Source organism: Strigops habroptila, chromosome 1 (assembly GCF_004027225.2).
Source record: "Strigops habroptila isolate Jane chromosome 1, bStrHab1.2.pri, whole genome shotgun sequence".
Classification (NCBI taxonomy): Eukaryota; Metazoa; Chordata; class Aves; order Psittaciformes; family Psittacidae; genus Strigops; species Strigops habroptila.
In genome coordinates, this window is record NC_044277.2 from 98,235,946 (window position 1) to 98,263,522 (window position 27,577).

Below are 27,577 nucleotides of genomic sequence, written 5' to 3' on the forward strand. Positions count from 1 at the left end.
TTACAGATCAGCTGTAAGGAGCAGCCATTACTTACCCCAGCCAAATAATGTGAATCCCCAAAGATACTTCTTCTCTGAGAAAAATGCCATGAAGATGAGGCTGTGGAGATAGAGCCCTTCCACCAGAATCCAGTAGTAATTGGTTGCCAGGAAGTAAAGGAAGAAGGTAACCGCTACTTTACATCCTACCTGCAATGACCGCAGAAAGACAGGGTTATGTGAGGAACACGGTGTAAAATTCTTGTTCTATATAAAACCATAATTTGCCAAAATGGGCTGGAAAATAAGATGGAGAAAGGAAAAAAATAAATGAGAAAGTTCCATTCCAGGGTTTTTACAAGGGGGAAAAATCAGCGCAAGAACAGAAGAGATGACCAATTGAGAAGAAAACTTCCCCTCAGCCTAACATTGTGTGTCCAATAGCAGGTGAGTTGGGAGGTGTAGGAGGACAGGGCACTTGTGGAGATGCTGACCTGATCCTACTGTCTCCCAGTCCCAGTCGTGAGGGTCTCACACACTTTCTGAGGAATCTGTGTTTCATTTTTTCCCTGTGTCTCCTGTCAGTGTTAGAGGGGAAAAGTCTGTAGCCTTGGTCTGGGTGACCTGGTGCAAGTCACATCACTTGGAAGTACTCAGCTCATGGAGAGATATGGGCACCGTGCTGAGGGTAAGTCATCCCATCCTGTCATGGACATCTAAGACAGGGTGTTCCAGGGCTGCCTGTCTTTCCTCAGTGACTGTGAAGACACTCTAGATGGCTGCTGTAGGCTTTGGTGACTGGTCCTCCAAGAGCAAACAGAATCTAGAGGATTTTACCCACAATGCCAAGTTGTTTTCTGAACAGACCTAAGCTGCAAGATGGGAGACCTGGTAGAGACTTCCAGGACATGCTGATCTTAAATGGGCTCATAAGCTGACCTCTTATTCCACACTGACCTGTAATCCTTTGCTTTCATGAGAGGAAAACCCTGACTGAGACTCAAGGCTCCCCTTCCCTTCTGGCACAGTGGGGTAAAGCCACCCTTCTTTGAGAGGGAGTGGGAAGGGATGGAGAGAGGCTGTGAAGAGTGAGGAAAAGAGGGGCAGCTGGTGTGGAAAATCCCCACTCAAGTGGCCAGGTGTCCAGAGAGGACAGAAGCATGAAGCCTGGAGAATGGTCTGCTCCAGTGATACTCACAAACTGCGATTTATCTGCTGGAGGTGCTTCAGTAATGGATTTCAAGTCTTCCTCTGAGATCCTTTCCATCTCCTCCAAAGCTGACCCAGAGTACAAGACTGCGTCCTTCACGAAGATGCTCACAGCTCTCAGCATGAAGGAGACAAACAGGTGCATGTGGATGTAGTTTCTAGTGCAGTGCAAACGTCTGGAGGAGACGACAGAGAAGGATTGGAGTATTTTAGCCCATCTGTTGGACTGTCTCAACGGTCACCTCTGCTTCTGAAAAGCCCCAGCTCCTCTCGTCAGCACTGTGCCACCATGGGAAGCAGTGCTAGTACCACTGCTGCCCTGTGCTCACGGTTCACCCATGGGGTTGGTAAATAAATTAATACCTTCTCCAGGGTTTTGGCAGCAGCACACTGCTGCTGACTTTGCATCAGGACAATGCTGTGCCTGTACTCACTTTAACTAACTCCTTTATTTCTGGCTGGGAAATCTTGCAAAGAAATAGGCGCTCGTTTTGCCTGTGTTGGGCATGGGCAGTGAGCATGCATGCAGCGGGCAGCATGGGCAGTGAGTCTACATCTAGAAGATGGTGTGTGTGCAGTGCACATGCAGCTGGAGGAGGGTATGTGGTACGCAGTCCATAGTGTGTGCCAATCTGGAGTGCAATCTATGTGCAGTGTGCATGCACCTGGAGGCAGTGAGAGGTGCATTTGTATGAAGCACATGTGCAGTGTCTGCACATCTGGTGAACATCAGGACGAATGCAGTTGGGGCGCAACTGATGTGCAGGATATGTGCAGTTAGCATGCATCCAGCGCACAGGGTACATTCAGGGAATGTACATCTGGTGTGCAGTATGTGTGCAGTGAGCCAATAAAGCTGTGCAGTGTGTGCAGGCCATGCACATCCCACTATGTGGTGTGTGCATGACGAGCATGTCCCTGGTGCTCAGTGCACATGCAATGAGTGTGCATCAGACATGCAGTCATTTTCCAAGATGTACAAACAGAAGGCAGGATACATGCACAGTGGTCACTGATACTGAAGTGTGTATCCTGTGTGTCCCCCTTTCACTGTTAAATCCATCCCTCCAAAAAATACACCTTTCTCAGTGTCAAACCCTGCATTTGAAAACTTCATATTTATCTGCACTTTGTGTAGAGGAAATAGACTACAAAGGCTAGAGTCCTTGTGGCCACTAAAAGGCTTGCAGAGGTTCTTGTAAACTGCAAATCTTTGTGCCCACTCCAAATTCAGTAGCAACTATAATAGTTACTATACAGTGCTGGGCTGCTTTCTTGTTTCAATTAGAGGTGCTATCATTTGCTTGGTCATGTTGAGCAGTTTCTGGGCTCCACCCCAGCAATGGCAGCAATGACCCCAAATGCTGATTGTAAAGCGCTTTAAGATCCTTTTCGGGGAAAAGCCAGATGGTAAGAAGTGAATGGGTTAGGCTTGTACCTATGAGGTGTGTTTTAGAAACAGTGATCATGCCTTTGGGGAGAAGAAAGAATTAACTGACCTGTTGAGGTCCCCTTCTGTCCTCTATAGCTCAGTTGCCTGGCTAAGCATGCAGCAATAAATTTATACCCACTTAAATCCCCAGATCTAAAAATGGAAATAAAAAATCAAAGCTGTGCTTTTTCTCCTTTGGAGGAGATTGTGATAGTAATAGTGATTGTTTCTTGTGCTGTTATAATATAAATTGTGCCAAGTGGAGCTGCTGAGGTATAAAAGAAGATGGGTTTTGTTCCCTGCATTTGAAAAGTAATTACTGAATTTCTGGATTATGTGTTATCTGGAATAAAATCTGGCTTGGTCCCTGCTGCTGCTTTGATCCTTGGGACAAAGACATTTTAGCACAGTTGACAGTGTAGTCTGGGCTGTAAATCAAGTGCTCTGACTACATGAATAAGGAGAGAGTACGTCTCCTGAAACTAGGAGTACTCTTCCGTACATGAACATTAAATATTTGAACAACCTGCCAATGTCCAGTGGAAATGAAACAGGAGGAAGAGGGTTGAGAGGATAGGAGGGTGGTGGCAAGGATGGGTTCTGGGACTACATCACGTGAGGTGTTTCCAGGAGGGGTCTGCAGTACCCTTTGGCTCTAGTGTGACATGGATTCAGGTGCTGGGATGCTCTGCTACCCATGCAAATTCCACTGACCTCCATTTGCTCACTGCAGAGAGATCTGAGCACTTTTAGAGCCAAAGACCACACATTTTATTCCCAGTGGTATGTGTCTAGGGCTTAGTTTGAGCTTGAATGGTGGGAGCTGCTGAGTCCATCTGCAGACACCACGTGGCTGTTTGCTGTGTGGAGAATTTCCCTCCACAGCTGTTGTCTGGGTCCTGCTGTCTGCTAGGAGAAGATACTGCCAGCCACTGAAGGGAAGCAAATCTGGGACTTAGGAGATCAAGGGTCAGCACCCTGCTCTATCTGCAGCTCACCAGGTATGGTTTCCTAAAGGACAAACTTCTAGCCATGAGCGACTCCTTTCATCCCTTACATCCATGGTCTCTGTGGCAGTAAGAAGATGCAACAGCCAGGCTCGAGGAAAGGATGGCGTGGGTTCAAGACGTATCTAGGGGTCTACATCCCTTGGCAGGGGTGATGGAAAGGGAGGGCAGACAATCAGAGCTAGGAGGGTGAGCGGTCATTTTTGGATGGGGTCCCATTCAACTGATCATGAATGTTTGGTTTTAGAGGAGTGGAATTTCCCTTATGAAACCTTAGCTATCTAAAAATTACCCATCTAATCTAAGCCAGTCATCGGAAAGGGTAATAGGGACAGAAAACCCCAGATAATCTTCCAAGGGATGTGCACCTCTTCCTGAAGTTGCATCTCTTCCCCTTTGCTACAGAGAAGGTCTAGAAAACTCCATTGCAGGCAAAAGGAAGAAGTTCAGACATCCCACCCACCATCCCCCAAGAAGTTTGACCTACTTGCCACTAACACAGCCCAAAGCACAGACACAACCTCTTGTGGCTTGCTGAAGAAGCACATGCCACCCCAGTTTTACATTTTAGGAAAGCCTGAGGCTTTTCCAGTCTAGTGAGAACTCACTTAGGTAGAAACAGAGCCGCCTACCTGAAGTATCCCAGGATAAGGACAGCAACTGTGAGGGATCCCAGAGAGATGGAGTATCCAACAGTATAAATCAAATAGAGGCGATCAAAGACCTCCTGCAGTACAAATGATGGAAAAAATAGCGTCACATTAGAACGCATCCTACTGCATCGTAACACAACCGTGGTAGCAGCACCGAGATTCAGGCTATCAGACTTGCTGGGGGTGTACAGCTTGGGGTCTAGGAAACCTTTGGCAATCATACTTCTTGTCACCTTTTTGGTGTAAGATCAGCTTTGAAAATGGTATTCATTTTTCCTAATGACTAGGGGGAGACAGGATTTTTGCAAGGGACTAGTGATGGAGTTTGGTTAATCCCATACCTGGGAGTTTAGCAACATTTTCATCCCAAAGGAACCCAAAGCGCTTTACAAACTCTCAGTCAAATCCAGAGATCACTTGGCAACTTTTGCTTGAACAAAATGCTCACTGACCTGGGATTTTTTATGGAACTTTTTAAAATTTAGACATAAGGCTATGCCATACCATTGCTGAATGGCTGATGTCCATGCTGGTGGAGTGTCAACCCACCACAGAAAACATAGGGAAGATATATTTTGGCTGTGGGATATGAGAAGAAATCACCTGCATTCATTTTCCTTTTTTAAAATCAGAAGCAGCCAATGACTGCGGTTATCCAAACCAGACACAACTTCAGCTTGCCAAAGTCCCATTGGAAATGGTCCTGTCACAGGAGAGGTTATAGTAATTAATCCTGTAGTAGATTTTAGTTCTCTTGGCCCCCTTATATTTTAAAGTTGGCCTTAGAAACCCTAAGGTTTCCATTAAATCTTGAGATGTTTTTCTTCATCCTGGGCTGGGGCATGCTGCTTAACTCTGGGATTACTGAATATCTACCTGTAAAGGGTTAAAACATCTGCCACCATCCTAGCTTGTATTGCCTTTCATCATCTGAAATTAGAAATAAACCCCAAAGAAACCAACAAATTCAGCATCTATATCTCCTTGCTTCCTCTTCCCCTGCCTCCTCTCGCTTTTCCCTCACCCCACCCACTGGGTTTCAATAACATTAGTAATGCTGGGCTCTGAATGACAGCTCTGATTTTTATTTGAAGCTGAAATACTGTCCTGGAATGTGAAACCTCAGCCCTATTACATCAGAATCCCAGATATGTGAATGTTTCTTTGCGGTTTCCATTGGTAGAGTGGTGCGCTTGGCAATATTAACCTAGTGTGTATGTGTGTATTTATATATGTATGCCTATATATCTGTGCAGGCAGCAGGCACTAAAAAGCGACTGTGAGCAGATTTGAGAGCTTTAGGGGGGAAAAAAGGCTCCTTCCCATCTAAGCCTGGTATATACTTTACCCACTGCCAAGCTGGAATCCTCGTTGAACTGAAAAGTGGTGAACATTTAAAATAAAATAAAAAAATCTTGCTCCAAGTTTAGGATTCTTTGTAGTTCATCAGTTGTGAGGTGTTACTATGCCCAACTGAACAAAAGTGTCTCTGATCCCCACTCAGAAATTTAACCGGAAAGATCCACGTTCCTATCAGACAATGACACCGTTGTAGCAGCAATGGTCTTGGGAAGGGCCTGCTGATTGGCTGGCAGGACGTTTTCAGAGGCTGTGGTTAATTCCTCTGATCAACCACAGGGCCTCTTTTTGAAAGGATATTGAGTCAGAACTGCCAAGACATACACATGCATGCATGCATGCATGATGGTGTGCTTGCTTGCATAGACAGATGCCACGAATCTTACCCAGTGTCACAAAGGGGAGCCTTCAGGGAATGTGATTTTTCGGATGGGAGGCTTAGCTCCTTAGGGAAAGCTTCAGAAGCAAAAAGTTGAGGTTCTCCAAAAAGCTGCACAGGGCAGCCCTTGGGAGGGCAGCTCATGCTTGTTAATTCCCAGGAGTGTTCATCCTCAGGAATGGTGAGACTTGGATTTACCTAGTAGGAAAAAAAAAACCCCACCACAACACTCTAAAGGCAATTCCAGGTCTCACTCATCTCCTAGCACAAGGGAGGTCCCAGATTGGTGGAAACCACAATGCTGAATCAGGAAAGGTCCTCCAGGTAACAAAATATTGAGTCATCTGCCAGCTGAAACAACCACCTCCATGGTCTGAGAACCCTCTCTTTGGAGCTGAGATGGATGGCAGTTTAAACAATTCACAGAAGACCACAAGGGTCATGCATGGCCAAGCCATGGACACAACCTGGACCTTCATAGTTTCAAGACAGTGCACTAGTTACTAGACCATCCTGCTACAGCAGGAGCTCTACCTGATTTATCTTATAAATCCACCCTGAATATAGACTGACCATCACCGGTCATTCACAGCCCTGTTGGAAGAGGCAACTCACCCTGTAAAAATCTAGCCTTGCCACATGATGAGACCCTGGTTTAAAAAGTTTGATACTTTAACCAAATCTTCTGATTTGACTCCCGCAAGTAATCCTTTACTGTTTCAACTGCTTACACATGTGCACTGGAAAAAAAAAAAAAAAAAGGCTGAGAAAAAGCTAAAGGAAAAATTGGACAAAACCTCAATACCTATGATGCCAGGGGCTGGGATTATCAGCGAAATACTGCAACACAACACAGAACCAAGGTTACGGAACATCAGTTTTACAACTGGTGTCCTTGAAAGTTGCCCTATGCCCACCCCATCCCATGGCCTGCTGGGATGAATCTTAGAATTAAAAAATCATAGAATAGTTTGGGTTAGGATCTTAAAGCTCATCCAGTTCCGATGCCCTGCCATGGGCAGGAACATCTTCCACTAGATGGGGCAGGCACAGCTTCTCTGGGCAACCTGTGCCAGGGCCTCACCACCCTCATAGGGCAGAACTTCTTCCTAATGTTTAATCTTAATCATCTCCCCTCTTTCAGTTTAAAGCCATTCCCCCTTGTCCCATCACTACTTGCTCTTATAAAGAGCACGTAATATGATGTGGGGAATAGCATAATACGATGGGGAAGGTGTGGGATGGATCTGATCCCCTCCCCTTTCTTCCTGTTTCTTAGATTTTTCCTGTGCTTATTGCATTTGCCATCTCTCTAAGGAGTATCCAAATTGTCCACTTCCCCTGCCAACAGGGCTTGCAGAATAATGCTCTGGAAGCCTTCCCTTCACATGGCTGAGCTAGTCGTGGTTGCTCCTGGAGGATGCTGGGCAGGATGAGGTCCCCTGGTGTGGCTGAGCTGGTTTTGAGCTTGAAGCAGTGACTTCCGATCAAGTCATACACCATGTATCCTTTCTAGGTCATGCTCTGTGATGCCTTCAGGCACTGCACAACCTCAGGACGCTTCCTTGCCCTCATCCTCTCTGGTCACACATTACAAAGCTCCACCAAATCACAGCCATCTGTCTTACATAGCCAGGTGAAATGATTTTTCTGTGAGCTAGCCCACCTGGTCCTGCCTTCCCAATCTCGCTCCAGCCATAACTCAGAGACTCTCAATAGACCAAACAGCAAAAAGCATTAAATACTGTTTCACCTGTATTGACCCATAACAAAATCTCCCTTTCCCCTCTCCCGCTTGGTTTGGTGGGAGACTTCCTCTCTGCTCCCCTTTGCCTCTCAGCTTTCCACCAGCCTGACCTCAGGGTAGAAACTTTATAGCAGCCTGGTGGCTTTAGGAGAACAGGAAAACAATACAGAGCTGGAGGTGGCTTCTGTATGAACTCAGAGAGTGCATGGAAAAAACAAAATAAACAAAACCTAGCCACCATGGGCATCCATGGTCTGGATGTGGCCCCCTCCCACAAGGATCCTTGCATTCTCCACTCCCTGTGGTTTGGACATCTTCCAGGTGCCTGACCCTCAGAGTAGTTGGCTGTTATATTTTCATACTGTGCTTGGGGCTTAATCTGACTCCTAATTTGTCCACTTCTACCAATGGGGAGATAATTTGCATTGATCTAAATCCAAAGGAAAACTGCTTTCCTCTGCAGGACAGGTCAAAGCTACATCAGAGCACCAGGCATGGGACTTTGAGGTCCTGTCCATTGTGAAACCATGGCTGTGCTTTTACTCTTGCATTGCAACCAGGTGTAGGACAGTCTGTGTGAATGGTATTTCTAATCCTTCAAATTCTAGTTTGGGTATGTGGAGCTTATCAAAGTGGATGTGGTCCTCTAATTTAGGTGTCTATGATGTTGATGGATCCACCAGAGCTGACCACCTGAGGTCCTAGCAGCTGTAAGAAAGAGGTGCTTCTGTTTTAATGAGTGGATGGTGCCCTTAGCCATCAGCTGCACTGGCTGGGTTGTCACAAGAATTGTCCAGAATGACTGACTCAGAGGTGTTTACATTTATACAGCAAGTCCCATCCATTCGAGTCTCAGGTATGAGGTCTCGCAACACTTAGGACTCAATTAAATTGTCTTTACATGTGTCATTTTAGACACCCAAGTGTCCTGTCTGGCTTCAAGCTGCTTTTACAGAAGGGAATGGGTTTCCTCTAGGTCCCGTGTTGTATCTGCAGTTCCCATGAAGCTGTCTTGTACACCCTTGGACACCCTATTTAACTCTGGGCATAAACGTCACCTATGTTTCAGCATCTGGCGGAAGACTTCAGGGCTTTGGTCTTCATATGTCTTGTTTCCTTTGGGTGTCATAGGGAGGGACATGGGCAACTGAGACATATTTTCTAGATGAGTGGTGGCAAACTCCATTCTGAGTACCACTGCACTGTGCCCTGCATCCAGCTTTCTCCTTTCATCCTTTTCCTTTCCCTCTTTGTTAGACAAAAGCAAGATTCTGCAACATTTATGTTGTGAAGCTGAAATGGATCCAGTGGTCTTTTGAGGGGCTGGCAGGCTAAACTGAAGGGTGGGATTAGCAGTATATAAGGATGGAAGCATATGTAAGGGCTTTCCAGATCAAGTATCTGCAAAATTTCACAAAGCTGCTGATTCAGATGTTGCTAATGGCATGTTTGAAATTAGCAGGGGAAGCATTTTACTGCTTTGAATGATAAGCAATGCCAGAAAGAATCTGTCACTAGCTTTATTCATTGCTTTTCTTGTCGTTTTATTTTACAAAAGACATGACTTAAAAAAAAAAAGCTTAATGGCATGGAGAAGAGGTATTTGCAAAAGGCACAAAATAGTCTGATTTCCAAAGCCTCTAGACTAAAAGTATAGGCTTGAAATAAGGAGTGAATGACAGGGTTGCTTGTAAGAATGAACACATCTCGAAGATGCATTTTTTTTTATTCCTATGCGTACTTAAAACATCTGCCCATCTTCCATGGTGTGAGTGTATGACACTGATGGCATTTCATCTGTATAACTCAGTATAAACTATGTAAACAAGTTTTATGCCGTCAGTTTGGGGCTACCCAAAGTTGTTTGCTTTTAAAGGGGCCCCAGAGAGCTCTAAGAACAAAGGCCAGGCATAGAAGATTTTTGGTTTGAGCAATGGAGTTTAGATAAAGCAGCCCTGCAACATGCTGTGCCTGTCCCATTGTATTTGACGTGTGGTGGATTCTCGAGGCCTTTCTGATTTCCCTAGGAGCAGTAAACCCACCATGATACAAACAAGCAGTAGCAGATGAAGACAGGATTGGTGCAGTGAGGTTAGCTCTTAGGATGTTCCTTTGTGCTAGGCTGGTGGTTTCCAAGCTGAGCTAACCTCCCAAGTTGCTGGCTTATATTCCCCTTCCCCATGATTTCAGTAGATGTAGGTCACGTTTACCCTTAAGCTCATCCTTGAAAACAGGCTGGGTTTGACTTGCTTTAAAAAAACACGTTTGGCATTAGTGTTGTATTTGGGGAGATGGCAATGAAGGAAATTTCTGCTTATTGAGCAAAATATGCCATTACTCCCGTAATGTCTGAAAAAGTGATGAGAAAAATTACCATGCTGAAAGGTGCTGCTATTGGCTGGGCTGTGTGGAAGGGGCCTGTAGTCAAAGTGTTACTGTGGGTTTTGGAGAGAAATTACCCAAAAGCTGCTGCTTAATGACAGGTGCACACCAGGACTTTCCATGTGTGCCACGTTTTATCCAAAGATTGAGGAGCTCTAACAATACAGGTAGCCCTCCCGTTTTTAAGGGAACCTAAGAAAGCTGTAAGAGAAGACCTAATCTGGGCCAGGCCAAAGGTCCTTTTAGCTGTGCTCCCTGTCTCCTACATGTCCATGAACAGATGCTTAAGTACAGATCAAATATAGAATATATATACACACACCCATGTGTCTGTCATCTAGTGGTTATGTAGCAGTGCTGTATACCTCTCCCAACGTTCAGCAGCTTGCGGTTCAGCAATGTGAAACACACAGGAGACAGATAAACAGCTGGTGTTTAACCATACCACCTTCCTCAAAGAGTGAACACCACCCAATACATTCCCTTCCCTTCCCTAGTCCTGCCTTTTCTCTTTAAATACTGATTGATAGAAAATAAACGAAGCCTGATCAGGGTGCTGGGGTGGAAAGCCACAGATCTTTCATCTTATCCTGTTCAGAGACAGGGAGACTTTCTGAAGATCCACGGTGTATTTAGGATGGGGGATGCCCATGCATGTCTCCTGGAGAAGGAGTGGGAGAAAAAGATTTTCCACCATCTTTGCTGCACTGGCGAAGTGTTATCTTAAAAGAAGAATATGGTAGAATATATACAGACTGTGGTGTAGTGGTGGCTTTCAGCACTGCCCAAAGACACAAAGAAAACTGTCTTATCTTCCCATAACATGCTGCTAAGACACCTTTCCACAAAACTTCTTATTAATCCTTGCTAAACAGTTGTCTTCTACAGACCGTGCCCGAGATGAGGTTGTTTGCATCAAGATTAATGCTATGTGCAAGGTATTTGGGGAAACACATTTCAGTAGCTAGCTGCAACCTACCTGTTTTCCTGGCTAAAGAGAGGACATCAATCTTCAGTGCTGTCAATCCAGTGTCCTTTAGCAGTGCTTATTTTCCCTTAGAAAACAACCCAAGAGCAATTGCTCACTGGGCAGTTATGAGCTGTTAATTCTCCTGGCTCTGATGACATTAGCGCACTTTGCTAATTTCAGAAAGCGGTTTCCATGCTGCTCTGTGTGAAATAATCCTACTTATATGGTTCAGGAAAAGGTAGTGAAAGATACAAACTTTCTCTGGGGCCCTCTGTTTGCTGCTTTGGTCAATCTTATAATTATCCCACAGTAGCTAAAATGAGAAAACTACACACCTAAACAAACATACATGGACATATATATGTGTTTGTGTGCACATGGACGTGGGTTTTTATTTAAGTGTGTGTATCTGTACATATGCCTATCTATAAATACAGGCCTATTTCTAGCGATAGTAATGCATATATATATATATCTCTCTCTCTCGTAACAGACAGACATTTTTCCTAATGCTTTCTAATACATAGTTTCTTACAAGTTCCTCTGGTTACATCTGTTCGGATGCTATCCTACTTGGAGTCAGCCTACGGTCTCCTTTCATAATGTTGGTTAAATGCAGCTGTTACTGGTGATGCAAATATGCTGCTCCCCAGGGGGAGAAATAATAATAGAAAACAATCTCCCTCTAAAGACGACTAGTCTATCTTGCCAAATTCCTCGATTCTGACATCTCTTGGCATATTTACTTAAAAAAAAATAAATCAAAGGAAGGTTTATTAATACCAGTGCTTCAGAGCCACACTTGGGTATGAAATACAAGAGGCCTTCCTCACTCTCTGAAAGCCATCACCGAAATGAGAAATAAAAGATGGTTATTCCTTTTCTTTTTGTTTTATTTCCAGAGTGCTTTTCCTTCCAGGAGCCCCAAGAGACCCACAGTGTGTACGCATTCCTTCACTTGTAACTAAAATGCAGCCACCTGTATGGTAAAACAAGGCAACTACATGACCCTATGCAGCTATGTCACGATGAGGTGAGTGCAGGGCTGGACTGAGGAAAGCAATTGCTTGCAAATAAAAGGTTAATGCTTACCATGATGAGTAATATATGCTGTTGGAAAGCATTTGTTAATCAAAATACAATTCCAAAGCTGGGGAAACATAAGAAGGATGTGGACCTATTGAAGTGAGTCCAGAGGAAGTCACAAAGGTGCTCTGAGGGCTGTAGCATCTTTCCTATGATATGGAGACAGGCTGAGAGAGCTGGGCTTGTTCAGCCTGGAGAAGAGAAGGCTCCAGGCACATCTTAGAGCAGCTTCCAGTGCCTAACAGGCCTGACAAGAAAGCTAGAGAGGGGCTTTTGACAAGGGCAGGTAGGGACAGGACAAAGGGGAATGGCTTTAAACTGACAGAGGGGAGATGTAGATGAGATGTGAGGAAGAAGTTCTTCCCTGTGAGGGTGGTGAGGCCCTGGCACAGGTTGCCCAGAGAAGCTGTGGCTGCCCCATCCCTGGCAGTGTTCAAGGCCAGGTTGGATGGGGCTTGGAGCAACCTGGTCTAGTGGAAGGTGTCCCTGCCCATAGAAGAGTGGGTTGGAACTGGATGGTATTTAAGGTCTCTTCCAACCCAAACCATTCTACGATTCTATGATTCTATGAGAAGCAGTAATTTTCCAAGTAAGAGCAGAGGTTGAGAGTAAAAATGCAGTTTTCTGCATCATGACATGTCATCAAATATCTCTCCATTAGGAAGCAAAGTCCATGTTCCCTATTTGTGCAGTGGCCACCTCTGCACTCAGAGGATACAGACAGAGACAGATACATGAAACCCAGGACAACAGACTGCTTTCAGCCTTTTTTACCAGCCTGGGGGTGGAAGGTCTTTATTTCTTCCTTGTGCTAGTACAAAATGGACAACTCTCTTCTTCCCTGTGCCCTCCTCCTACAGTTTTACCTTGACCAAGTCCTAGCTGCCAGCATGGGAGGTTTAAAAGAAAGAACCTCTTTTCCCTAGAGGAAGTCTAGGAGAGTTGCTTGGATGGAGAAGTCTGCAGCAGACGACCCCCACCTCAGGACATGGCTGAGAGGAGCAGAGCAGGGGAGACAATGACTTCAGAGAGGTCAAGAAGTTGTGTAACCGAGAATCATAAAATCATAGAATAGTTTGGGTTGGAAGGGACCTTCAAAGGTCATCTAGTCCCACCCCTCTACAATGAGCAGGGACATCCTTCAAGGGACATTCAACAAGATCAGGTTGCTCAGAATCACATCCAGCCTGGCCTTGAATGTCTCCAGGGATGGTGCATCTACCACTTCTCTGCGCAACCTGTGCCAGTATTTTACCACCCTCATTGTAGAAAATTTCTTCCTCACATCCAGCCTGAATCTTCTCTCTTTTAGTTTAAAACCATTACCCCTCATCCTATTGCAACAGGTCCTCGAAGACTTCTCTTCTCCAGGCTGAATGACTCCCCCTGTCTCAGCCTTTCCTCATAGGACAGGTGCTCCAGCCTTCTTATCATTTTTGTGGCCCTCCTCTAGACCTTCTTCAACAGGTCCATATCTAATGTTCTTAGTGTGATTAAGATTTTAATGACTCCAACACCTACTCCAGAAACTTCCCAGAAATCTCGGGGGCTAAAATAGTTGTTTCCACTATATGGACTGGGAAAATATAAGTCCCACCAAACTTGATTTAAATGTGAATGTTGTCCAGCACTGAGACAACAGATTTTGCTACTAAGTAGCTGGAGTAGTACCTGGTGTATACAACCTTGTCTGTCCCTTGACAGTATGATATAAAGCATGCAGATGTTCAAATAACATCTTTCCTCACTAAACAACTTCATTCCTATGCTGCTTCACTGCTGAGGAAAAAAAAAAAAGAAAAAAGGTAAAAAACCCCATGTGCTGCGTTGGATTTAAAATTAAGAACATTCTCCCAAAGGGCTCTGTGTCACCTTTAAGCTTACTCTCCACTGTGAAGCTTGTGGTTGGATCTTTATCTTCCACTGCCTGAAAATAACCCGTGCTGCAAATGATCACTCCCTAATGCCATATCTGAGGAGGACATCTTCAAAGTACCACTCAGAAAACAGAGGTTTCTGCTAAATTCTTTGCAAATTACGGAAATAGAGCAGCAACTGTGTGGGAGTGGAAATGTCTTTCTCTGCGAAATGAGAAAGTCACATCCTCTTAGGTGACTCCACTGACAGCTTTGCTGTCACATTAGGACAGAATTGCTTCTGTGATGCACTCGACTTGGGAGGCATTCAGAAGCACCACAGAGTCCCAGCTGGGCTCAGACCCAGACAGAGAGGTAGGAAATTTCTGCCAGCTACTATTTTGCCAATCACCTGAATTTGTGTAAAAATAAGGCACATAGACCTGATGTATAGATAGACAACCCCCCATTGCCCCTCCCCCACCCCCTTTTTTTCCCTCCATGTGCTAGGAATCCTTTCTCTAACTTTGGACTGGTGTCCCTCTTTCAAAATTGTGACTACACCAGAATTAGTTCAAGATCTGTCCTTACATGTTAATTAGCTTTAGCAAATTTTGTCCCCACCCATCTCCAGTGAACAGACTATGATCCTTCATTTATACCTCTCAACCAAGAGATTCTACAATCCTACATAAACAAGGTTGCTACTGGTTTGACACATGTTTTTAGCTGTGTTTGTACATCCCCTTGAACAGACAAGCACATAAACACTGGAATTATTGGTAACAACCTGGTAGCAAAAGTATTGCCTGGTGGGGAAGAGGAAACCTCAATGGCATGGAACAAGCTCCAACCACTTCTTAGAGTCCCTGAGCCCGCTTCAAGTTTCCCCAAGATCTCTTTACAAACGAGATCCTGGCAGCTGGAGGAACCTTTTCTGGCTTTGAGGACAATTTCAAATTCAAATAATTCCCCATCAAAACAAAGATGTGACTTTGGCAAGCTCGGACATAGTTTCCAAGAGGAGGCAGCAAACTATAGCTCATCAAGGGTTTTAAATGAGACAATGCGCCTTGGGTTAGCCATCGATGAGGCCAACACTTCATGCTCCATGCACAAATGCTATTGCCTACCCTTTCCCTCGTCTCATTGGTGAGGAACTTGGCACATTCACTGTAGTTTGCCCAGGTGCGGTTGTTGCCTGGGACCAGCTCCCAGCTCCCGTTCAGGTCACACCGGCGATAAGCGTGGCCTGTGGGAGAGAAATGAGACACAGAGTAAACAGGACTAGACCTGGTAGAGCAGGAAAAGCTTCTTCCAGTGGTGGTTCCTATCAACCTTGATGCCTCCTGTCCACTTTGAAGCTCAGCTGCAAGAACACAGTTTCCATCTCCTTGGCAACTTTAGCAATTTTCTAGCTGAGAAACACCAGAGCACTAATAAAAGTTGCACTTAGTTTAGGTTAAGATATAGGGTCTACAAACCAAGGAGAGATCTTTGAAAAGCACAGAATCATCCTCAGAGTTGCAGCTCTCCCTATGAAAATAAGCAGTGATCTATATTATGCTGCCCTTTTTTTACAGATTCAGTGCATCTCAAGATAGATTTTAATACGGCTACCCTCCGCATGATGATGGAGAAAGAAGAGAAGGCAAGGTTTCATCACAGACCCTTCTAGAAAAGCCAGGACAGACTATGAGCAACTGGGGTGCACTGGAATATCATTACTTGTTTTCTGAAAAGAGCATCAGTAGTCTGTGGGAACATATAGTCTTAATTCTCTAATTTTTCAGCCTTTGGGTACACAGCTTTCCCTGAGAAAAGAGAATGCTTTAGCTTTGAAAATACACTGAGGAGCGAGTGTACTTCAATTCCTTCTAAAAACATGCACAGACTTTGCGGCACCACAAGCAAGCCAAGAAATGTGCTGCCTGAGGGAAAGTGAGATGGGGAGGAATTCACATGTTCTGGTTACTGGCACTGTTCTCAGATAACCACCGTAGGGGTCTGGGCAGAGATCAGGGGCTAGAATTAACAAACGTGTAAGGAATATAAATTGGAAGAATATCTTGCAGGTTTCTACTGGTATGCAGCTTGTAGCATCAAACAAATACAGATTTGTAACGCTGCAAGACTACCAAGTTGTAAGCATGCAATTGGTGCTTATAACCCTAATTAGACACCCCAATCAGTGCGTAACCCCATTACAGTCTGGGTTGGCCAGGTGGGAAACTTGTCATTGTCTAGGTTAAAACAGAGCTTTTCTTTCAGCATAAAACAATAATGGCTGTTTCTTTACTTCCCTTTCCCTGGCTTTACTCCTGACTGGGTGGGAGTCACCATATGATAAAATAGGGACGCTAAAGAGGATTTTTAATTTTCTAATTCCCAGGCCTCCTATTGCAGCAGCTTACCAAGGATTTGCTGAGACTAAGGACAACATATACCTTTGTGATTGAAGTCATAGATGTACTCAGGACATGGCATAGCCACCACTTTGCCTGGCACACCTTCAGGCCAGCAGACGATACCATCCCACTCAGGAAGACAGAAGCCATCTGTGGAAGAGACACAAAGATAAAGAGGAGTCACTGGACCTCCAGACTCCTGCCGTTTGGAGAGGGCTCTCCTTGAAAAAGCCGGTAATACTGCCACTTAATTCAAGAAAACGGCTCTTAGGCATCAGCGTAATTTCCTTCCTAGTGTTTAGCTCCAGAACGTACAACTTCTCACAAGTTTTATTTCAGAAGGACATAGTCAGACTTGATTCCCCAACATTGGACACTTTTAAGATTTGATTGGCCAGGGTGCTGGGCCATCCAGTCTAGATCATGCTTTGCCAAAAGGTTGGAGGAGATGATCCTTGAGGTCCCTTCCAACTGGGATTCTAGGATTCTATGGGATAATAGCTGATGAGAGCGGCTAATGATTTTGTAAATTTGCTTTACCTTGTGGGCTGGAAGAAATGAAAATGGGGCAGGACAGCAGAGTGGAGAACAGGAGGACCTGAGCAGTCAGGACTCTGCAGGCTGATGGGCAATGTGGAGAAGTCCAAGAGAGTTTGGTTAGGTGTAGCCTTGATATGGCAGCTCAGATTTGAGCCTATGCTAGCAAGAAGCTGGGTTTTGCTGTGGCTACATTACTGTGAGGCTCAAAGCTACCAGTTCAGAGAAGGTACTCATGCCCATGGAGTGGGAGGGATGTGATTTAATATCTACAGACCATTAATCCAAATTCAGCTGTAATTTTAACTCATTATTTACATCAGCCAGTGCTATGCTATACCACAATGCTTTGCTGATTTCTCAGATGTGCTTGTGTGCCTGAATTTGGATGTGCTTTTAAGTAACACTAAGACTAGCAAGAATCTATAGAGAGGTGTCTGTGGCAGTATTTCTAACCGTAAATAGAGAATATTTCAATACCTTACTTCATAAACATTTAGGAAACATTTCCATTTCCTAAAGATTTGCATCCTTTCCCATATGACAGCCTTTTTGCTTATGACTTCACCATTGTCCCTCTACCTCTATTTTCCTATGATTTCATCATGGTGCAAGATGCAGTGCAATCATGCACTGATTGATTTGGAGCTGTGCCCATGCTAATTGGCTGGCAGTGTATGCACACTAATTGACCAGTTGCCTGCCGCAAAGCACACGGTGCCATGTCTGAGTTTTCCCAGCTTCTCCATGTCTGCCTTTTTTCCCCAAACCTTTTTATCTTTTTTGAAAATTGGCGAGTATATAAGTACAGATTGTAATTTTGCAATTCTCCAGAACTTGAGAAAAATTAAGCACGTCTTTTATTGACCCATAATTATGAGAAGTTTGCTTCTCTCTTCACAAACGGAGGTACCAGCTGATCATTCAAGGCCTCCAGCATTATGTCCTATGTGAGCTCAGAGGGTCTTCGAGGAGCTCTGCAGCCCATGGGATTTGCCACCAGCTTCTGAAGCAGCTGAGATACCAGCAATGGAGATAGACTCTCCCGGGAGATGGGCACCCACCCTCCCAGCAGTCTCATCTTCTTCATCATCTGTTCATTCAGTCTGCAAGGGACAAAGCCAGAACTTATCCACATTTAGAAGCGCTGAGAAATCCTCTAGGCATCATGAAAGCTGTGGAAATTGACCTCATTTTAAGACTGATTTAAAAAGAGAGAACTCAAACCCCATTCTCCACCTCTTTTATCCTTCCAGCTTGTCACCACCCATTTCTGCAGCTTTTGATCCATAAGCTTCCAGTTCCACAAGGGAGCAAGTTCCAATTCAGATGTGGACATTCAACATGGGCAGGTAGGACTATGCACCCAAACCTAACCTGGTGTTTACATATGCCTTTGTGTTGGCCTGCATTAGCTGCACCTATTGATTAAAACCCAGCTGCAGTAGCGTATTTGAAGTGAAGAGCAAAAAACAGTGAATCTACTCCAGCTCTGGTTTCCGAGCTGCATCTGCTCTCCGTACCCATGGCAGCCCATTAAGGAGTTTATCAACAGCCTATAAAGCGTCTGACAGAGAGGAGTTGTATGTGAATTAAAATAAAGCAGAACAGACTGCTCTTATCTGCAAAAGAGCTCCGCTTGTAAAGAAATGATAAGCACGGCCAAAATCTTAGCATGTGCCTTAGCAATCTTTCAACCAAACAGCAATTTATCCTTCATAATGAATGTGTTTTCACAAGATTAAATAAGGATCCAGGATTGCTTTAAAGAACTTTGGCTGGTATGGTACCCTCCAGGGTCGGAGCTGACAGTGATCAATTCAGTTTGCTGGTATTTCAGGACACGAAAAACAACAGAAAAACTCTTAACAGCTGATTTCTTATGTTTAATTTAGTGCTGATGAAAAGGACCCGGCTAATCACTGCCTATCTTCTAAAACTTTAAATGGGAGTGAGGGTAGGGGAGCTAGAATTCCTCAATATCGTTGTGATAAAAAGGAGGAAGAAATTTATTGCATTTTCTCCACTTCCAGTCACATTAGAGGAAGAATAATACTAGATTTCCTATTCATGGAAATCAGGAAAGCCCTTCCCTTTGGTTCATTATGTTGCAGGATTACTTACACTGTGAAAAACAGTTTATTTATTTACCAGCTCTCTGGAAGGATCAAAAGGAAAACTAAAAAAAAGTGGCCCACAAAATTTGGATTAGGACAAAATTGTTATTGTTTTTCAGACAAGAAAGTAAATAAAGATTCAATTTAGCTCTCAAAGTGGTCTTACTTAAAACAAAACCAATTCTTTCTACAAATGAGTAGATTTGGGTAAACCTGAAAATGAATGCTGGGGAGAAACAACACAGGAGAAAACGTCATGCTCTGAAATGGTGAGAGAAAAACCTTGCACTTTTGTAAGATCGTCAGAGTAACTTACAAAGGTCAGCCTTCACTTGTAAGTAGTTTCATTTAGTATCATACTGCAACTTTTGTCCAGAAAATATTAATGTGGAAAAGTATCTGATGAGTACTCCCTCCTCACAGTGTAAACATATACACACATTTGAAATGGACTAATTCAAAAGAAAACAATGCTTTCTGGATAACAGAATATGCAATTATTTCTTTTGGGGTACTTTGATCTGCACAATCCTGCCAAAAAGCAGAGGGTTGAAAGCTCTGTGCAGGAGACAGTGCAAACAGGTGCTGGGACACCTCTGGACTGGTGTTTTATCATGTGGACAATTTGGGAAGCCATCAGCTGCCCCAAAAATTTGGAAAAAAACAAAAGATCAGGTTTGCTGCCTCTCACTGCATCTGAAATAATTTATTGCCTCTATGTATTGACCCATGGAATTGATTCATTTAAGCTGATTAGGGCTTGGAGGGAATTGATCTTCAGAAAGCATCCAAGTGTCCCAAGAAAAGATGCAAATGAATCTGTCATTGTTACCATGAACTGTTGCAATACAGAAAAAACTCTGTAGCCTGCTCTCCATCATCCCCTGGCTCTCTCTCCCCACTCTGTGCTTGGAAAACACATTTCAGCCAAATTTGAAGGAGGGGTAAGACATCTCAGTCATAATTTCCTTCCTGCCAATTTCATGGTGATAGATGATTAGTAAAGAGCAGGTGAGCATTTGGCACCTGCCACCTGGCAACCAGCCTTTGCCAACTGACTAGCCAGCTGGCACATGCATAATTTAGAATTAGGCACAGCATGGCTGTTTCTTGTCAATCCAGGGTGCCATAGACAAGGCAAGGGGAGAGGAATTGGGTTGGGAAGGACTGCCAACTACTAGTTTGTGGCAGTGAGAAGCTGGCGGGAACATCAACAGGTCAAGCCAGGTGCGTCTGGATCTCCTGGTTGCAGAAAGAATTGAAAAGTTCCTACATTGATTGAAACTCTTGGAAATCATTTTTCAAAATGGAAATAACGACTGACGTCAGGACCAGCCATGCTTTGTGGCTGCTGGATCCACTCTCCTGGGTTTTAACACAGCCAAAAGCTCTTTCTCCTCTCTGTACATGCCCGTTGTCCCTTACAGGACACTGTCCTTCTCTCACTCCTACCTCCAATACCTCTGTTTTTCCATTGAAGGAGACAAACCATCAACCTTCTGACGGGACAGGGGATAATGGCTTTAAACTAAAAGAACATTTATTCAGACTAGATATGAGGAAGAAATTTTTTACAATGAGGGTGGTGAAGCACTGGAACAGGTTGCCGCGAGGGTGGTGTATGTCCCACCCCTGGAACAATTCAAGGTCAGGCTGGACAGGGCTTTGAGCAATCTGGTCTAGTGGAAGATGTCCCTGCCTGTGGCAATAGGGTCGGAACTAGATGAGCCTTAAGGTCCCTTCCAACCCAAAACCGTTCTATGATTCTATGACTCCCCACATCCCTTCCTTACTCCCTCACCCCGTCTCTCTTGGTTCAGCCAGCCATGTGGCACCTTTAGCATTAATTTCACCAGCTTGAGACTACTGAGACCAAATTCTGCACCTTCTGCCTTCAATTTTCTCCTATTTTGCTCACTCTAGAAGTCACTTAATAACTGAGCTGATGATAAAATGAGGAGAGAAAATACCATATATTTCATTGGTATTTTGCTGGAATCCAAACAAGACTTTTTGTTTGTTTTCCCAAATATTTCCTCCAACATTTTTTTATTGTTTTATAAAAACATTAACAGTACTAACAACTTGGCTTCTCTCTGTTGTTTTTCTTTTCTCCTGGTTATTTCTCAAAAGAAATCTACTCTGAATTACAAGAAGAAATCTGAAAAATGGTGAGGAGTTTCAGGAAAGCAATAAAAAAATCTGCAAGCTGAAAATTTTTTCTGATGGCTATGTTTTAAAATAAAATAAAAAAAAAAATTTACAACCTTTTTTATAAGCTGTCATTAGGAAAAAAAAAAAGCATCACCTGCAAGTAGTGTGTTTTTGGCATGCTAAATATAAGTCAGTGTCTCCTGGGACACTTAACAATATTTAGAAACATAGATAATCACAAGGGATCCAGTTCATCCTAAGTACCAATAGAAAAGCTCTCAAAAGATTTCTTTTTTAGGTGAAAAATAGTTTAAAGGTTCCAATATGCTGTTCGGATTGATACAGGTGGGTAGGTTTGGTACACAGAGTCACATGTTTCAAGCAAACTGGGAATGCAAAACATTTCTTTCTTTGGAAGAGATAGTAGGGTTCACTGAAGATGTAAGTCAGAAGGAATTCATAAACTTTTAAGAAAACAAGAAAATCTCACACATATCCCACATCCTAAGCATCTTGGATGTGTATCAGTCATTCAGGCAATGCTCTCTCAGGCATTTACGTATGTGGGCGAAGCTCCTTTAAATTCAGAGCCATAGCTCTCATGGATGGAAACAGGGAAGGTGGGAACTGCACTGGAGTTTCTCATTGTTTAGAGGGCATGACTGACCACTTTAGTGCTGAAGAAATTAGTTTGCAGGGGAACATGAGTAGCTGGAAGTGATGCAAGAACTTTTTCTTTTCCAGAACCTTCACAGATGGCTCATCGTGATGTTTCCCCTTCTGTCTCCATGGTTTGATACAAGTTCAGGGAGACAGGGCAATTGTACTCACGGAGAAAGTGAAGATCAGTGACCACCACAGTCCCTGACTACAAGCCTAACACAGGCAGGTAAATGAGGTTTGTAAAAGTCAACTGCTGAGGCAGGAATTAAAGGTTTGTCTTTTAAGATTTACTGTGCTTTTTCATCCCATAATAGCTGTTAGAAAAAGTTTCATAGGTCCCAAGATGTCCTTGCTACTGGTGAAACAAAATAACCTCTCTGGGGAAAAGATCCTAAGTTCCTTTGCTGGAAAGGAAGTAAAGAAGTCTTCCAGCAATTTGGAAAGACTGGTAGGGTTGAAAGATTTTGTTGGTGCCCTGGAGGAGAATAAAAGTCTTGGTCTGCTTAATCCAACAAGAGAGAATGAGAAAGAAGGTTTTTCTCATCCTATTGGTAAGCACTATGAATGGACATGAGCTACAGAAGTGCAAAATGATGCAAAAATAACCAGATGTAAACTGGCAGTGAAAAAAACTTATACTGGAAATTGAAAGAAGTGTCTATCTTTCAGATGACTAATGTTTGTGATGAGGTCAGTAAGTTCCATTTCCCTCAGTGATTTTTAAATGGTATCATTAGAGCAAAGGGAGGCTGTGGCATGAATGGGGCTGGGAGGAGAGCACCATGTCACTCGCAGCTTTCTCTGCCATCCTTGTGCTGAGACAGGTCAGTGCATCTTCATCTTACTTCAGGATCCTGTATGCTGCTGTCAGGATCCTGTATGCTGTATGATCAGCATAGTCACTTCTGCTTCCCAAAACCACCTCAGTTTTCCAGCTGGCTATCTACCTTTACTCCAGATCTCAGAAACAATCTTAATTATACCAGAGGAAATTACTTCCAAGGACAAAAGAAATTCTAAACCAGTCCAGATTACTATGTCCTTCCCTCCCAGGTACAAAAATGCCAACAGACCTCCCAGTGTAATTCTGCTCTCATCCCTTGAGACACCCAGCTCATCGCTTCCTCAAGACAAGCTAAGCCACGGCAGACCTGAGCCTCTCTTTCCAACACCATATCCCTGCACCTGTAAGGGTCATCTCTAGTTTCCTGAAGCATTTCCTATAAGGCTGTTTTTCACTTTTCAGCCCATCAATCCAGCTTGTTCAAATCTTCAGCTTCAGCTGAAGGCAGACCCAAGGGTTCAGGCAACAAATCCCTCGTTGAAATACTGACTTCTGTCTGAGGGACATGTGTTGGGAGAGATAGTGCTAAATGCTGCCTTCATCCACTGCCTTCCCAGGGCTGTGTTGGGGCAGGGATTCAGGTCACCAGCTGACAGCTCCTTCTCATCCAGCTCGACAGAGGACATACCACCACCATGAAATAAGCACTTTGAGAAGATGAGGCATGTGGTGTCAGTTCACCATCTAAGTAGAAGTTACCAGCACCCCATTGAAATGCACTGACTAGCATGTTCCTCTAATATCAATTGCAACAGGATATATACCTGCCAGATATAGGTCAGAAAACCTGATTTACTTCTCTGATTATCCGTCTCATTTATCACAGACCATCTTTGCCCATTTTCTAAGACTAGACTGTAAAATCCTCCAGGCAGTGTGTGTGTCTCAGTGCCTGAGGTGTCTGAAGGTTACTATTATAGTGGACCCAGTCATCTCGCCATTGCTTGGACTGTCATGAATACTGCCTTACAGTAATACCGTACTACAGAGTAGTTATAGCAGCACAGATTACTGTAGTTTTAGAACAGATGTGCCTTGCAACTCTCCTTAGCCCTTGAGGGTTGAAGTCTCAGGTCATGGAAATTGTAGTCATTATAACAAGCCAATATAATATTCAGGATGGAGCAAGCAAATGCTCTGTTTGATGCCTTTGCTGCCGGACTTGTCTTTTGAAGCCCAGGCACAGAGTGCTTTGCGAAAGGGCTGCACCACATGCATCTCTTATTTTGCTTTTTCTTCATTTCTGCTTCCCCACCTGAGCCTTGTCAGAAATCCCAGCATGCCGCAGGTTGCTTGCCACAGGTTGCTTTGATGGGAGAGAGAGGAAAGGAGAGGCATATTTTGGCCATACCTGCTCACTGCTCAGACTGCATCCCCAGGGTGCAATGAAGGCTATTCTCTCCTGTTTGCTACTTTTCCCTTGCCTCCTCCCTCCTTTTCTTCTCCCCCAGTCTCAATTCCAATTTCTGTGCAAGTGGTATATGCGTGTGGAGAACACATTAAAACCATCTGCGAGGCTGCTTGGCAGCTGGATAAATGCAAACACGGTCTCGAGGTGTTTATCTAGGGGTATGGAATATAAATCAGCCCGACTTATTCTGGCATTGTGCAAGGCACCAGGGAGACCACATTTGGAATACGGTGTGCAATTGTGGTCACTCTATTACGGGAAGGACATTTGGGGGACTGGAAACAGGCAGGGAGGAGCAACCAAAAAAATTATCCAGGATTCTGGGACAGGAAAGGGAGAAAGGGAGGCTTGGAGGACCAGTGTCTCTGTATAGGGGTATTTGGTGTTGCAGATGCATTGCAAACCTGGCTGTTAGAGCATGCACGTCAGAGCATGCAAAGCATGCATATGCATATGTATAGGTGGGTATGTCTGGAGGAACGGGTCTGTGTTGCTGTTGACCTATGTTGTGCAATGTAGGGGGAGGATATGTCTATTTTGGGGAAATATGTTCCTCATGCGTCCAAGGGCATTTGCATGGGTAGCTGGGGACATGCACTGAAGTTGTGTGCAGTGTGTCCTGTGCCTGTGCATGCATCTCTGAACATCTGTGTGGGTTCTGTGTGCTGGCCAGCTGGAAGGGAGGGTAAAGAGAGAGGATGGATGGGTGGATGGATGGGTGGGCGGATGAATACAGGTTCTGCCTGTTACTACTCAGAGACCTTTGCTGGTCTGTGTACCAGTGTTTAGTGGACAGAACACCCTTGCATGCCCAGCCCTTGGAGGGGAAGACTGCATGGGCCAGGGCCTATTCCCAAGTCACAGTGTGTCTTTACTCACCCCAAGGCAGAATAGGAAAGTCACAAGGTTATGAGTGTTACCAGACGACTGCTAGCATGACACAGCTCCAGAGAGCTGGCTATCCTGGCATCATTAGCCCATTTCACATGTTGCCTGTCCACTCACTACTTTTACAACCTGAAAGAAGAAACATTACCTTCAGCATCCCATCTGATAACACCGACCTGCTGCTGCTGGCCTGGCTAAGCCATGGCATCCTTCTTTCCTCATTCCAGTATGTCTAGTCCTTCCAAAACTCACTAGATCTCCCTCTGAGAAGGGATAGCATTGGACATATTAATCATTAAAATAAGCGTAGAAATAAGGTTGATAATTAATATTGCAGTTTAGCCATCCTATGTACTGTTTTTCACCCTTTCTTCATGTTACTTTACATAACTAACATGCAGACCGTTGATGCCTATTGTAATTCCTGAGACCTGTTCCTCCTTTGCATTGCAAGACCTATACGGCTACTCAGTAGACATTTCTTAATGGGATTGGAAGCCCTTGGCCCATAGAGGCTAGCTGTTCGTATTTCCTACACCTGCTAGCTCTAATTCAAGCATAACTGGCAAGAAGACATCTGTGAAGAGCTGCAAGCCCTTGGTAGTCATAATACTCTCCTGTCTTGAATGGTAGCTGACGTAAATTGGTTGGGTGGGAGAAGACATCTCTCTGTAGGGTTTAGTGCTTCTTTGACTCATCCCAGAACCACAGATGCCATGAATCTGAACTTTTCCCTCATGCATGCCCCAGAATAACAGTCTTGTATGATCTGCTATCTTGTAAAGTCTCCTGGTTCATGCTGGCTCCCACATGGTGTCCACTGAAGCAGTGACAGCTGTCCCAGGCCAAAACTGTGGTGGGAGCATGCTAATAAGGGATGGTTTGATGCTTGCATGATAGAATTTGGGCCAGTGTTCTGGCCCTATACCATTGAGCCATAAGAACTGAGAGCAAAAACAGAGTAGAAAGAGCAGGGGCAAAAAAAAAACAACCAAAAAAACCCCAAACCCAAAACCCCCCCAAAACAATAGCAGAAACAAAATAAAAAGAGCAGGAGAAGATATGCGTTTAAAGAGGTCAGGGTGTTCAGGGCAAATCCTGAGTGCCCTGGATGCCTTCGTCTCCCTTAACTTCTAAACCACTGGGGGCTACTCCAACTCAGAGGAGATCCTGGCAGGCTGGATGATCAGAGGATGGTGCTTGAGCCTCTGGAGAGAAAACCAGGAGCAGATCCTTTGCTTCTGCAAGCCCAAAGAGAGCCTGGGCTTGGGTATAGGTCCTTTAGGGACAATTGAGCCATAAACTCAGTTGCACAACCCATGTACCTTCGGTAAATACACACAGCTTCTCAACTAAAAATAAACCCCTCTCCCTAGCAAACAGGTTTATTTACTGAAAAAACAAGCCATCTTGAAGCAAGCTGCAACACCTAGGTCTCTGAGAAAGGATTGCCGATGGCCTTTGCTAATAACAGGTTTGTGTAAAAATCTCTCTTCCCCCACAAAATGTCCCATCTCATTTTCCAAACCAGGGAAAGACAGGCTTTTAATTCATGGGCAAAAAAAAAAAAAAAAAAAAAAAATCAGGTCTGATGACATATGGCTCGGATTTTCACTTCATCCCCTTCCAGGTTTAACTTTGAGGTGGCATCAGGCTGCCCACATACATGGCTGAAATGTAATATTTGTGTGCATAGAACAGAAATTTTAGGGATTCCTGTCCTTTCCAAAAGGTTTTCATCTAGAGACTAAATTTAAAGAAAAAAGGGGGAGGGTAAAAAAAAAAAAAAAAAAAAAGAAAAAAGAAAGGAAGCCAAATGTTTGTGGGGACAGGTTTTATTTGGGTTTTTTTGTTTTAATATTTTGGGTGTCTGTCCCTCAGTGCCTTACTCAAAAGCAGCAGATGATGCACATATCCTGAGAGAGGGCTGCATATAAGCACACTGGATTGGCTCAGCCCTGTCTCCCCATGGCACAGGTCCATGTGAGGCTTTACCCAAGTCACCCCATGGATCAGAGTCCACGGCAGGTCCTTAGGCTCAGAGATATGCCTGGGAGGTGGGCGGGGGACAGATGACACTGTCTACGTAATCTATCCTAGGGGGACAAGAGGAAGCTCACCCTTCATTAAGTAGCATAAAAAGAAAAGTTAACCTTTTTAAAGGGAGAAAAAAAGGGAATTTTGAACCTTTACACATAAACAGTAATTCATTATTGCTAAAGAAAGTTTAGAATTGTATTAAATTTTTACCTTTTTATTTGCTAGGATTTTCTTTGGGACTATCGACACTGCTAGCAATCATATAATAACCACGTTTCCACTCTCCAGAAATGCTTGGCATGTCTATTATTCACCCTCTTGAAATGCATCTCAGACACATATCTAAATAAATTGCATTTGATTTATTTCAAGTGAACAAAATATTGCTGAAACATAATAGCAGATAACACATCTCAATACTACTCTTGACAGCTAATTGCATGGGGCAGGAATCAG

At 44.1% G+C, this 27,577-nt stretch overlaps 1 protein-coding gene across 3 annotated transcripts in view; it reads right to left on the reverse strand.

The window, feature by feature from the left end:
* The window catches only part of PTH1R (parathyroid hormone 1 receptor), a 121,552-nt gene that overhangs the window by 26,921 nt on the left and 67,054 nt on the right, over positions 1 to 27,577 (reverse strand). For all 3 annotated transcript variants that reach the window (XR_003992183.1, XM_030491617.1, XM_030491604.1), the window contains exons 3-7: positions 16,507 to 16,617; positions 15,193 to 15,311; positions 4,260 to 4,354; positions 1,178 to 1,364; positions 36 to 189 (exon numbers count right to left, since the gene is read on the reverse strand). Coding sequence is in view for 2 of the 3 variants with exons in the window: in XM_030491617.1 (XP_030347477.1) it covers positions 36 to 189; positions 1,178 to 1,364; positions 4,260 to 4,354; positions 15,193 to 15,311; positions 16,507 to 16,617 (666 nt within the window). In the remaining variant the exon portion in view is untranslated. The remainder of the gene's footprint in view (positions 1 to 35; positions 190 to 1,177; positions 1,365 to 4,259; positions 4,355 to 15,192; positions 15,312 to 16,506; positions 16,618 to 27,577) is intronic.